This window comes from Canis aureus, chromosome 21 (assembly GCF_053574225.1).
Source record: "Canis aureus isolate CA01 chromosome 21, VMU_Caureus_v.1.0, whole genome shotgun sequence".
Lineage (NCBI taxonomy): Eukaryota > Metazoa > Chordata > Mammalia > Carnivora > Canidae > Canis > Canis aureus.
In genome coordinates, this window is record NC_135631.1 from 54,954,616 (window position 1) to 54,969,049 (window position 14,434).

General features: G+C 35.2%; 1 protein-coding gene across 5 annotated transcripts in view; it reads left to right on the forward strand.

Annotated features, from left to right (window-relative positions):
- The window catches only part of ZPBP (zona pellucida binding protein), an 87,506-nt gene extending 73,295 nt beyond the window's left edge, over window positions 1–14,211 (forward strand). For 4 of the 5 annotated variants that reach the window (XR_013360605.1, XM_077864241.1, XM_077864240.1 and 1 more), the window contains one exon: window positions 14,004–14,211. Coding sequence is in view for 3 of the 5 variants with exons in the window: in XM_077864240.1 (XP_077720366.1) it covers window positions 14,004–14,098 (95 nt within the window). In the remaining 2 variants the exon portion in view is untranslated. The remainder of the gene's footprint in view (window positions 1–14,003) is intronic. The other variant, XR_013360604.1, reaches the window with a different exon arrangement.
- The last annotated feature ends 223 nt before the right edge of the window (window positions 14,212–14,434 follow it).

Consider the following 14,434-nt stretch of genomic DNA (forward strand, 5'->3'; position numbering starts at 1 on the left):
GAACTTCATAGTAACTGTTACACTACATTTTAAAGATTGCTTTGGTCATTCTACTTTTTAAATTATTATATATAGTTTAGAATTAGCATGCCAATTTCTGCAAACAAGCTTGCTGCAATTTGAATAGATTGTATTGGTTCTAGAGACAAAATTGAAAATAATTATCATCCCAAACACGTTTAGTCTTCTGAACAGGAAACATGGTTAACCTCCATGTCAATTATTTTAAATTTGTCTCAAGGATGTTTTGTTGTTTGCAGATTTTTTTCTTGGATTTATTCGTAAAGATGTTGTGCTCTCTTTTTTGCTCTTGTTCTCAATGATTTGTTTGGAATGTAAATGGAATTGTTTTTAGTGATTTAAATTTCTAGTTAGCATATAAGAGTGCAGTTGATTTTTTTCAAGAGTATATTAAATCATTTATTGATTATCCATGATATTGTATGATACACAGGCTTTATTCCCATTTATTATTTTGATACCATAATTCAGTTTAGATCAATCATGTAAGATATGCCAACAATCATATTAATAACAAATAAGCTCTGTGACTTTGTTTGGGTGATCTTTTTAATGGTGAACTCCAGGTCACAACAGTAACTGTCAGTTCAACTATGTTAAAGTTTCTGGAGACAATGGCTCAAGAAGGTTATAAATACATTTTGGTTTCTTTTTCTTTTTCTTTTTTTTTTTTTTTTAAAGATTTTATTTATTCATGAGAGACACAGGCAGAGGGAAAAGCCGGCTCCATGTGGGGAGCCCAACGAGGGACTCAATCCCAGGTCTCCATGATCATGCCCTGGGCTGAAGGTGGCGCTAAACCGCTGAGCCACCCAGGCTGTCCCATAAATACATCTTGAATGGAACCTGAAATCACCTTGAAGTCATTCTAACTTCATATTGTTGGGGTAGTTTACCAGAGTGGCTTCAGAGTAGACTAATTTTATGCTACATTTTTAAAAAGACACATTCATTCAGCATCATGATCAAACTATTACATTTAGCAATCGATACCACCAGTGCAAAAAAAGAAAAATCTACAATAAAAACCTTTGTTGGAATGCTTTACACTTTCCATAGAAGAGAAAGTAAAATAACCTGTTATACAATTATCTGAAAATAAAGCCCTCAAGTTTTTGTCCATGCATGTGAGTATTGTCTAAAACATGTCTTGTAGCAGCTAGGCCCTGCCACCACTGTGCTTGGCTGAGTTCACAAATCTTTTGTAACCTGTAGCTTCCCTATCGTTTCTCTGGCTCTCCTATCCTGCTCAGCTTTGTTTCCTGACATTAGTTAAAATCTTCTGCCGCTGTCATAGCTAACTGTTTCTGATAAAACCACCACAGCCACCTTGGCTTTATGGTTTGGCAAAACATTGGCCTCTACCACCTTACGGGCTTGGAGCTTCTGTCTCCAAAATTTCCCTCGTTTCTTGGATCAAAATTAGAAGATTGATTGTTGTAATTGACAAAATCATTTGTAGCTTTCCTCGCCTGCAGAATAGCTTCCATCATTACCATGTCCATGATAGCCATCCCCATTGCTTCCGTATCCACCAACCACCACCTCCACTGCCAACAAAGCCGCTTTGCTTCCTGAAGTTCCTCCATGATCATCACCAAAGTTTCCAGAACCATGTTGACCTCTTTGGCTGGATGTAACACTAGCCATTTCTTACTTCACAGTAAGTGACTGTGGCCAGTCACAGTATGATATTTCTGAATGATCTTATCTGTGGAATCCTGGTCATCAAATATTACAAAAGCAAAGCCTCTATTCTGGCCACCATCTCAGTCAATCGTGATTGCAATCACTTCAGTTTTCCCATACTTCTCAAAATAATCTCTTAGGTGATGTTATTTTGTGTCTTCTTTAATGTCACCAACAAAACTGATTTTCACAGTTAAGTAGGCACCATATCTTTGAGAGTGTTTTCTTGAGACAACCCTCTTTGGTCCCACAACTCTTCCATCTGCTTTCTGTGGCCCTGCATTCATGGCTGCATCCACCTCTGCAGTGGCTTATGTGACAGACAAAACCTCTGGAGTGTTTGGTCTGTGGATCTCTTATCATTACACAGTCTGGGAACATTCCCCAGTTCTCACAATGGCCTCTGAGACTCATTGTCTGTTTCAAAGATCCAGCTCTGATGAACAGCTTCCACAGCTGCTTGATGCCTTCAGGAGACTCTGACTTAGACATCACAGCAGTGGGAGAGGAGACCTTAATGATGCTTACTCAGTGACAACCACAGGCAGAAATCAAGTGCAGTTGATTTGTAGATACTGACCTGGATCATGTGACTCTATTTAATTAACTGATTAGATCTTGAAATTATTTGTAAAAAAAAAAAAAAAAAAAAGGAAATTATTTGTATACTCTGTTTTTCCTATAGGAATAAATATATTATCTATAAATAACACCAGTTTTACTTCTTTGTCTTATATTTTTTATTTCTTTTACTTGTTTTATTGCAATTACTAGGTATTCCACTACAGTGTTGAATAGAAATAAAAACCTATTCTTGCCCTGTTCCCAGTCATAGAGATAAATTTTATTTTTATTTATTTATTTATTAATTATTATTTTTTTAAAGATTTTATTTATTCATGAGAGACAGAGAGAGAGAGAGAGAGGCAGAGACACAGGCAGAGGGAGAAGCAGGCTCCATGCAGGGAGCCTGACGTGGGACTCGATTCCGGGATGCCAGGATCACATCCAGGCACTAAACCGCTGAGCCACCTGGGCCGCCCAAGATAAATAATTTTTAAAGTATGATATAGGCAGTAGGATTTTCTTAGATGCTTGTTGTCAGTTTGAAGGAGACCCGTACCATTCTTAGTTTGCTGAAGTCTTGATCATGAATAGTTAGTGAATTTTGTCTGGTACTTTATTTGCATCTTTTGAAATAATCATATGGCTTTTGTACTTTATTATGTTAGCATAGAAGTTTGCATTGATTTTCTAATGTTGAAACAACAACCTTGCATTTCCAATTTCACTTTTTGATATCTTCTTTATTCAGTTGGTCATTTAAGAGGGTGTTAATTTTCACATATTGGTGAACTTTCCACTTTTCCTTATGTTATGGATTCCCAGCCTCATTTGAATTGTTGTGATTATAAATGATTTGTATGCCAATCTTTTAAGGTCTGTATTCTGGCCCAAAATACTCTCTATCCTAGAAAATATTCCATGTGCACTTGAGAAAAATGGGCATTCTGTCATTGTGGGTGAAGTGTTTTATGTATGTGTGTTAGGTTCAGTTGATTTACTGTGTTGTCAGTCCTCTGCTTATCTGTCTAAAAATTCTATCCATTATTTGAAGTGACGTAATGAAATCTCCAGTTATTACCTTAAAACTGTCAATTTCTCCCTTAATTCTGTTGGTTTGCTTTATATATTTTGCAAACCTGTTGTTTGTTGTATATATCTTTATAATTTTTATGTCTTGGTGAATGGACCCTTTTGTACATATGTAGTTTCCTTCTTTTTCTCTTATAATAGTTTTTGAGTATTTAGTGTGATATTAGTATAGCCACATAGCTCTCTTTGTTAGCATCTTCATGGAATGTCTTTTTCCATTCTTTCACTTTCAATAGTTTTATCATGTTTTAGTTATTCATTCTGTCAATCTCAGTCTTCTGATAGTGGAATTTAATCCATTTACATTAAAAGTAATTGTTGTTAGGTGAAGACTTATTTCTGCCATATTACTATTTCCAGTATGTTGATTTTTTTTTCCATAGTTCTTTCAAAGTTAACTCAGAATTTTTGTTTGATTTTATTCATGTTCTTTGGTTTGGGACAACCTTTTGGAGCTGCCAGTACTTTTGCTGATATCACTGTCTATTCAATTTTTGAAACTTTTGTTTCTCTTTATTCTGAAGAATGGGCAGTTCCTGTTAACATGCATATATCTTCATATTTCCTGACATACTCTACTTTTGTTACTATTTTGCTATTAAACACATCCAGGATTTTATTTTAATATTTTAGTTTTGGGGTCTAGAATTTTCTCTTTTTTTTTTTTTTAAGATTTTATTTATTTATTTATTCATGAGAGACACAGGGAGAGAGAGAGAGAGAGAGAGAGAGAGAGAGAGAGAGGCAGAGACACAGGCAGGGGGAGAAGCAGGCTTCATGCAGGGAGCCAGATGTGGGACTCTATCCCAGGACTCCAGGATCAGGCCCTGGGCTGAAGGCGGTGCTAAACTGCTGAGCCACCCGGGCTGCCCTAGAATTTTCTTTTACGTGCTTTAGAGCTTCTGTTCCCTAGTGCAGTTTTCTATTCTGCTTTCTTATTATGATAATGTATTCCTTTATGTCCTCAAATACATTTATGCTAACTCTTTAAAGTCTCTATAGCCAATTACCACATCTTGTTATTTTGGATCTGTTCCTATTGATCTTTATCCTCTTGACTGGGAGTCACAGTTTTCTGCGTCTATGAGAATCTAATAATGTTTATGGTATACGAAACTTATAGTACTGTTAGAATCTTCTGGTTTGTTTTTCTTGTGAAGATTATTGATTTGTCTTTTAATAATATGCCAAATTCAAAATCTAAACTCCCTTAGTGTAGGTATCATCTTCTCAGTTTGTTCAGCCTTCCAACTCTTGCTTTTTGCTGAGCTTCTTGCAATATTATTGACAAATGTGAAGGTTATACATTAGCCAATTATCTGGGTGGAGTTTATTTGCAGATTTTAGAGCTCCTGAGTCTGTTTCACTGAATTTCTCCCATTACTTTCCATATCTTCTGGAGACCTAATAGTCTGTCCTTTTACTTTTCATAAGCAGTAAGACTGAATTTACCTACCTATGGGACACTTAGACTGGTGAGTGCCCATTGCAGAAGTATATGCCAATGATTTTACCCAGTACAGTTCTCTTCTTTCAAGAGTTAGCATGCCTTCAGTATCTGCCTGCCTTTGCTACCTCTTCAGTGCTGTCAAATAGTGTGTACTTTTTTCCCCCAGATTTTATTACTCTTATTGAAGATCGATTAATTCAGTAGAAGCCTGAATAGAAGTTCTTACCACTTGTTTTTAACATTGTGGACGTTTTCAGTACATATTTTTTGTTTGTTGTTGTATAAGCCTTACTGCTTTTCTTTGTTTCTTTTTAGAAAAGTCTTGCCTTCCTCACAGACAAAAAAAAAAAAAAATCATTTTCCTGGTAATTTATTTCATTAATGTTGAAATTTTGTTTCCTTACCCTCAGATCTAAAAATAAGGGTACATGCCATATATGTGTCTTTCAGTGGGCCCTCTCTTTTGTTTTACTGATCTGTGGTAATTTTTAGAGAGCACAAATCACTTTCTTTATTCTTAAATGCTACCAGTTTTAAATTGCTCATCAAGTTACATAAAAGAAAATTATAGTTGCGATTTTATTTGACTGTATTGCTGGTATAAATTAACTGGTCAGTATTTACATTTTTGCTCTAGCAGTTGGATTTTTAAAAATCTAGCTTGAGAATCTGTGGAATGGTAGGCCATTTTAACTGATTCACTGACTGATTATTGTAATATGATCAATAATCAATAACTGATTACTGTAAACTATATTTGTGAAATTCATTCATATTTTTGTGGTTATAACACAATCTTTAAAATTTTCTATTTCTACATGATTATTATATGAATATATAAAGGTTTATATGTCTGTTTCATTGTCCAAAATCGCTTTGTACTTGTTTTTTTGCTATGATGAACAACGCTGTTATGAATATCTTTGTTTATATATCCTAGTATCCAAGATTCTTCAAGGTCTTTACTAATACTGAGTCATAAGACATGCAATACATTAAAATATAAGTCTGTTTTCCAAATTTGGTGTATTAATTAACACTTTTGCAATAACAATGTAGGAGAAATCCTGTATGCAATTCTTGGCATAATCACACTTTACATATTTACAATCTGATAACCCTGTGTAATGCATCACATTTTTTAAATTATGGTAGAATATACATAAGATAATGTTTTAAGCATATTTAAAAGTATAATTTCATGGCATTAAGTACATTTACATTGTTGTATAATCATCAACACCATATATCTCTAGAACTTTTTTCATCTTCCTCATTTGCAATTCTATACCTATTAAACAGTAAGTCCCCAGTCCCCTCTTCCTTTAGTCCCATTCTTATTTCTCTCTCTATAAATTTGACAACTACAGGTGCTTCATATAAATGGAATTATATGGTATTTTCCTTTTGTGATTGGCCTGTTTTACTTAGCATCTCAACTGTGTTGTATCATATGTCAGAATTCCTTTCTTTTAAAGACTGAATAATATCCCATTGTATGGATGGACCACATTCCCATTCTCTAAAATGTGTGGTAGGTTACCATCACACATTTTTCAACCCATTCTATATTACTTTCCATAGTGTCACATTCCCACATTGTTTCACCGCTTTCTATACCACGTCTTCTTTTTTTTAATTTTATAATTTTTTATTTGAGTATATGTGACACACAACATTAGTTTCGGGTGTAGTGCATAGTGATTTGATAAATTTATGCATTATGCTATGTTTACCACAAGAATAGCTATCATCTGTCCCCATATAATGCTATTACACTATCATTGACTATATTCCTTGGACCATGTCTTTTATTTCTGTGACTTCTACCACATCTTCTCTGTCCACATGTATGTATCACATTTTCTTTATGCATTCATCTGTCAGTGGAAAGAAACTTGGGTTGTTTCTACCTCTAGGTTATTGTGAATAATGCTACAGTGAAGATGATTTGCAAATATCTCTTTGACAATCCTGCTTTGAGTTCTTTTGGATAAATACTGTGTCAGTTTGGGCTTCCATAACCAGATCCCAGACTGGATGGCTTAAATAGTACAATTTTTTTCCCCACAATTCTGGTCTAGAAGTCTAAGTTCAAGTTTTTGGCTGATTCTATTTTCCATGAGTGCTTTCTTCTTGGCTTGCAGATGACATAGCATGCCCACCTTCTCATTATTTCCTCAGATGATCTTGGTTAATGTGTGCAGAAAGAGAAAGAGAGCAAGCACTCTGCTGTCTCTTATAAGGACACTAACACTGGATCAGAGAGTCCCACTTTTATGAACTCATTTAAACCTAACTACTTTCTAAGAGGCCGCATCTCTAAATGGAGCCATACGGGGAGTTAGTTCTTCGACATATACATTTTAGAGAGGCACCCATCTTCAGTCCATATGCTTATACCCAGAAGTAGAATCACTGAACCATATAGTAATTCAGTTTTTAATTTTTAGAGAAACCACCATACTGTTTTATATAGAGACTGCACCATGGTACATCCCCACCACCAAAGCACAAGGCTTACAGTTGGTCTGCATCTTGGCCAACACTTGTTATTTTCCTTTTTATAAATTTAAATTCAATTAGCCAAGAAATAGTACACCATAGTTTCAGACTTTTTTTTAAGTAACTTGCCATCCTAATGTGTGTGAAGTGTCTCATTGTGGTTTTGATTTGCATTTCCTTGATGGCTAGTGATGTTGCTCATCTTTTCATGTATTTATGGTTATTCGTATGTCTTGTTTAGAGAAATGGCTAAAGTTTTAAATGGGTAAAGTTTTTGCCCATTTTTTAATTGGTGGTTTAATTTTTGTTGTTGAATTAGAAGAGTTCTTTATTACTATTATTATTTTGAATATTAACCTCCTTTGCAAATAATTTTTCTTTTATCCATATACTTTTGATGATATATAAACAAACCATTGAAAAATGTAATGTCATGGATCTTTTTTTCCTATACTTTATTCCAAGAGTTTTACAGTTTTAGTTCTTCTGTTTGGATCTTTGATCTTTTTGAGCTTTTACATATGGCATTAGGTAAGAGTCCAGCCTTGTACACTTGCATGTGGATATCTCCCTAACCTACTACTATTTGTTGACAAGACTGTCCTTTCTTCATTTGAATGATCTTGGTACCCTTGTTCCAAATCATTTGAGAGTTTATTTCTTGTCTACTTTATTTTGTTTGTCTCCGGCTCTGTCATTATGCCAGCACCAAACTATTTTTATTATTGTAGCTTCGTAGTGTTAAAATCAGCAAGTATGAAATTTCCAGCTTTTCTTTTTTTTTCTTTTTTTAAAAATATTTTATTCATGAGAGACACACAGAAAAGAGAGAGGCAGAGAGACAGGGGGAGAAGCAGGCTTCATGCAAGGAGCCTGATATGGAACTCGATCCCCGGACTCCAGGATCACACCCTGAGTCGAAGGCACATGCTTAACCCTGTGTGATCCAGGCATCCCAAGCTTTGTTTTTCAAAACTGTTTTGGCTATTCTTGGTCCCTTGAGGTTTCAGTGAATTTTAGGGTGGATTTTTCTTTTTTCTGAAAACATTGTCACTGGGATTTTGATAGAATTTGCATAGAATCTATGTATGGTTTGCAGTAGCATTGACATCTTAATAATACTAAATGTTCCAACCTATGAACATAAGATGTCTTTCCATTTATTTGTGTCTTCTTTGATTTCTTGCAGTGATTTTTAGTAGACAAGTATTATGCTGCTTTGCCTTGTTTATTCCTAAATACTATATTTTTGATGCAACTGTTTCCTGAATTTTGTTTTTCGGATTGTTTATTGTTAGCGTATAGAAACACAATGGATTTTTGCATGTCAATTTTGTAGCTGGTAACTTGGCTAATTTTTTTTTTTAGGTCAATTAGGGTTTTTCTTTTTCTTTTTTCTTCTTTTTTTTTGGTGGATTCCTCAGGGTTTTTTGCATATAAGATCATAGTATCTGTGGACAGGCTAATGTTACTTCTTTCCAATTTGAATTCCTTTTTTTTTCCCCCTAATTGCTCTGGGTAAGACTTCCAATATTAAAAGAAGCAGAGATAGTATTCATCCTTCTCTTTTTCCTGATTTAGGGGAAAAGTTCACAGTCTTTTCTGGTTATGATAATTATGAGTTTTCATGAAGGCCCCTTATCAGGTTGAGGAAAATCCATTTTATTCCTCTTTTAAGTGTTTTTTTTAAACATTAAATAAATATCTATTATATTACCCATTACCAAACATGGTTTTAAGTGATAATGAGAGGGAATTATCGAAAACACACAATTTTAGCTTGTGGGAATTTTAGGGAATGTGTAATCTAACTGGATATAAATCTGAACATATGAAAATATAAGTAGCAATTAATGACCAAATGTGGAAAGGGCCAGATGGGCTATACAGATTTGCTACAGGAGCTCAAGAAGGAGGAGAGCACAAGATTGAGTTCTGTCCTAGTATCTTGAATGTGAACTGTGTTTCAGTCACTGCATTAAGCTCTGCTCACCTCACAGAAATAGACACTTCAGTGGTTTATTTATGATAATAACTGAAGCTTTGCTAATAGTTTGGCTAGTGTTTTCTTAAACATCAAATATCCTTTTGATATAGGAAGTATCCCAATTTTGTAATCAAGGAACTTTAATCTCAACAGTTTCAGGGTACTTGCATGTGTTCATAAAGATAGTAAATGAAAAATTAGAATTTGAAACCAAAATGGACTCACTACAAAACTCCTCTTCCTTTTATTTGGCTGCTTTGCCTTGTGCTCCTTTACTGATGTTACTTCAGTATCTTTCATACCTGTTGAGGTATAATGGACAAAATTTTAAGATACTCAGAGATCTTTGAGTACGTTGTGATGACTTGATAGATGTATGCATGGTGAGATTTCTCCCATTTAGTTAATTAACACCACCATCACCTCACAGATTTATCTCTTATTTTATTTATTTTTGGTGAGAACATTTAAGTTCTGCTTCCTTAGGGCACAAGCTTTCTCAGCTGTAAGATGGATAAGTCTAAGGATCTAACCGTAGTATAGTCTAACATAGTAATAACTATGGTTGATAGCACCCCATTATATAATTGACATTTGCTTAGAGTTTTTACCATGATATGATGATGAATTTTGTTAAATGCTTTTTTTGTGCATCAGTTGAGATGATCATAATGTGTTTTTCCCTCTATCATTTTGTTCATGAGATATATGGAATGGTCCTTGATTTTTATATATTAAACTGTCCTTGTATTTTAGGAATAAATCCGAAGTCACTGTGGTATATCATCCCTTCATTATGCTATTAAGTTGGTTTAGTATTTTGTTTAGGATTTTTCCATCAGTATTAAGAAGGGATATTGGTCCATACTTTGTTTTTCATGTACTATCTTTTCTGGCCTTGAAGAATGAATCTAGAAGTTTTCCTTCCTCTTCAATTTTTGGAGGAGATTGAGAAGGATTGGGGTTAAGATATTTTTTTTAACTATTTGGTAAAATTCATCTTTGAAGACATGTAGACTTGGCCTCTTATTTGTTGGATGGTTTTTATTCTCTTGTATTATTTTTTTAATTTTTAATTGTAGTTAAAAAGCACATAAAATAAAATCAACTGCCTTGACCATTTTGAAGTATGCAGTTCAGTAGCCCTAACTCTACGTTGCTGTGCAGCAGATACCTAGAACTTTCCATATGCTGAAGGTGCATACCTTGTAATGACAACTTCCAACTCCTGGAAACCAAAGCTCTTTCTGTTTCTGTGACTTTGATTTGTTTAGATACTTCTTGTCAGCAGAATCATGTATTATTTGTCTTGTTGTAACTGGTGTCAGTTCACATAGCATGGTATTCTCAAGTTCGCCCCTATTGCATCATGTTGCAGGATTTTACTTTTAAGGCTGAACAATATTCTGTTGTGTATATATACCACATTTCCTATCCATTTATCCATTGAGGGGCCCTTGGGATCTTTTCACCTCTTGGCTGTGATAAATATTGTTGCAGAGAACAAAGGTCTAGAGATGTCTGTTCAGGATCTTGGTTTCAGTTCTCTTGGCTCTATATCCAGAAATAGGACCACTGGGTCATAAGGTACATGCATTTTTAATCTTTTGAGGAACTTCCATATTTTTTCTATAGCAGTTGCATCATTGTACATTCCCACCAACAGTTCACAAGGGCTCCAGTTTCTTCACATCTTCTCAGCACTTGTTCTTCTTCCTATTTTTTTTGGGGGGGGGGGGGCAGTTGTCATTCTAATGGGTGTAAAGTGATATCATACTCTACTTTGATATGTACTTCCCTAATAATTACTAACATTGAGGATCTTTCCATGTGTTTGGTCCTATGTGCTTTCTTCTGATTCCTGTGTATACTTGGCTATTTTTGAATATCTTCATTTCCTTGAGAGTCCACATGCTGCTTCTCCTGTGTTCCTTAGGTGTTATGTTGTATTTCTCAATCATCAGTCTCTTGTCCCAGGTATCTATGGGTCTGTTGTCACCTTATGGTTCAGGAATGTGCCCAGGACATCCTCTAGCCTGAGATTTAAACTAGCTCTGAAATGAGCAACACTGAGATCAGTCCGTCAGGCGGCCTTAGACAGGTGGCCAATCCAGTCTGCCCTGCTCCCTGGTGTGTAGGAAGGAGCCAGTGCTGGGTTGCTGCTCCCCTGAAACACATGGGTCTGCCCTGGAGAGAAGCTGGGACAAGGGAGAGCAAAAGATGCCACAGATTTTGTACCCTTTGGAGTCTGACTACATCTTGATTGGACATTCATTGGGTTGCTGTTAATCTCTAATTTCCAGAGCTCTTGCAAGATTATTTTAGCCAGTCTTTAGTTGTTTACTTGGTATTTCCATGGGAGCCTGGGGGGCTTGGAGCTGTCTTCTTGCTGAAGTCACTCTTGGTGTATTACAGTTTGCTGTTATTTTGCATCCCAAATTCTTCATTTCTTTGAATTTTTTTGTGGGTGTGGCTCAATAAAAATGACATATTATTTCTCTTTTGTTCCTATTTTTAAATTGGTTTTCTGTCCTTTTCTCATTGATTCATATGAATTATTTGTATATTCTGGATAGTATTCTGTTGGTTATTTAGCTGCAACCATGTCCCCATTTTGTTGCTTGACTGTTGTTACTTTTATGATTTTTTAATTAAGTTCTTAATTTTGATATCACATGTTTATGTTATGGTTAGTTTTTTCCCTTTTTAAGGAAGCATTCCCTATCCAAAATTCATGAAGATCTTGTCCTTTGTCTGCTTCTCATCGTTATGTTAATACTGATCAGTCATCAGTGCTTCCGTTGCCTCTTATCAAGATTTAATCAGGTTGCTCTTGTAACTGCAGCTGGGAAATATTCTGCTCAGTGAGACTGAAACCTAGAAGATAATTTTGCTAATCTACTTTAAATTAACATTTGAGAATTTTTCCTCAATTCCACATAAAAGAGAACATGACATTTTAGGATATTTCTTAGGGGAGAATACTATAGATAAGTACTTTGAGATATTGCACATACTGTGTTATAAAGGTTTATTAATTCTAAGGACATTTACTAGAAGATCATATTTATTTAAACTTGAGTTTAGATGATTTCATGCCAGCATCTGCTCTGCTGGTGACACTCAGGATAAAGTATGTGTTTAAAGATTGCATGCAGATTTATGTTTCTCTTCTCCCTGTATATTGACTTAACACTGATACATTTTCTCAGTATTTCCATATTTGTGCTTTCAGAAATATTAATACATGTTTTGAAAGAAAGAGTACCATGGTCACACATCTTTGAAAAATGTCATATCATTACAATCTTACCATATACATCACCACTTTAAATACTCTTGTTGCTGCAGCAAAAAATCTATTTAACTTCGTTTAACCAATATTTTTTTTTCATCTGAAACATTCCCCCAATAAAATATCTATTAAAACTTGAGGAAATCTGTTTAACCTAGAATGAAAAATACTTTCTCTGAGAAACAGTTAAAATATTTCACAGTTTGAAAGAATATTTTTTGAAAGAATGATATGAAATTAAATAATGTACTATCACCCAGATCCAAACAGTGGTGTGTATTTACTGAATCATGGTGCCAGAACAAAAGACTCTTCTCTGACGGCCCATAATGGCCATGGGCCAGTGGTCAGTGAACATCTTTGTGAATCGTTGGCTGACTACATTTGCAATAGGAAAAGGAGGGACGGTATGATCAGAGACCTCAGCCCAGTTAGAGGGCTTGGCATCACATGACCTTCATGCACTGGGAGAGGTGGTGGTCCCACAGAGGACAGAGTATTTATTGAAGGCTTATGGTATTCTGGATGTGTTTTCATCTAAGTCATCTGATTTTACTGATTTTATTCCTCACATAATAATATAGACTTGGGTTTTTTACTGTACCTGTTTTACAAATGAGGAAGGTAGAGCTAAGAATTGACCACTTACCAGGATCCCAGCGTCAATGACAGGGGATGTATTTGCCGTTGGATTCTTTCTGCCCATCCTTACTTTCTGTCAGAGATCTCTGTGGTAGCACTTTCACTATATTCAGTCATCCATATGTTGGGGATGATCAAACTGAATTAAATTAGTGATTTTCCTGAAGTTAAACATTCAGCAAGTGACAAATAGGTTGTGTGAGGTCAGGAGATGATTAGTCCTTCCTCTGTTCAGGGCTGTCTATGCATGGAAGGTGTGGTTACTGGTGTGGGCCGTCCTCACCTCTATGGCTTCTGATGCAGCTGACCAGGTGGCCCAGCTAGTTCTCTAAACTCGACATTATGTGGTCAGTAAAACCGTGTGGGGCCACAGACTTGGTCTAAGCCGGGATCGGAGTGAAAATTTGTAACTCCTAATAGTAGTCTAACTCCTAGCAACCGACAGTAGAAGGGTTGCTGCTAGGTATTAGAGGAGGGGGACAGGAAAAGATGTTTAATGAGTATAGACTTGCAGTTTTTCCCAGATGAGAAAGTCCTGGAAGTTAATTGTACAACAACGTGAATATACTTCACACTGTTTAGCTGTATACTTAAGAATGGTTAAGATGGTCTATTTTGGGTTATGTATATTTTACCACATTTAGAAATAAATTATAAAAAGGAAAAATCATCTTTTTTTGAAAATGTATCCTCATGTAAAATTAATTTATGTGGCACTTGAGGAAGCTGTTACCTATTAACTTGCTCTTTATTCACAGTGATCTGCAGCCCTGGATCTTATAACCCCCGTGATGGAACTCACTGCCTTCAGTGCAACAGCAGCCTGGCGTTTGGAGCAAAAGCATGCTTATAGGCCATTATTTTGAGATCTTTGGTGGTTTGTTAAACACAAAAGTATATTTTTGAAATATTAATACATAATAAATCACTATTATGCCAAAATTAAATACATTAGATTTTACAAAATATGGTGTCATCATTTTAATTGAAACATTGTATGTCCAAATGCTTTATGACTGGAGCACTCACTAATCTTCATCCATTAATACCAGAACTACAGATGACTTCAGAATATTTCTTGGATCCCTGCTTTTTAAAAAGAATTTGAAAAAAAAAAAAAAAGAATTTGAGATGTATTCTACTGGCGTTAGCCCAAAAGATTTTTCAGGATTGTTTTAAATAACCATTC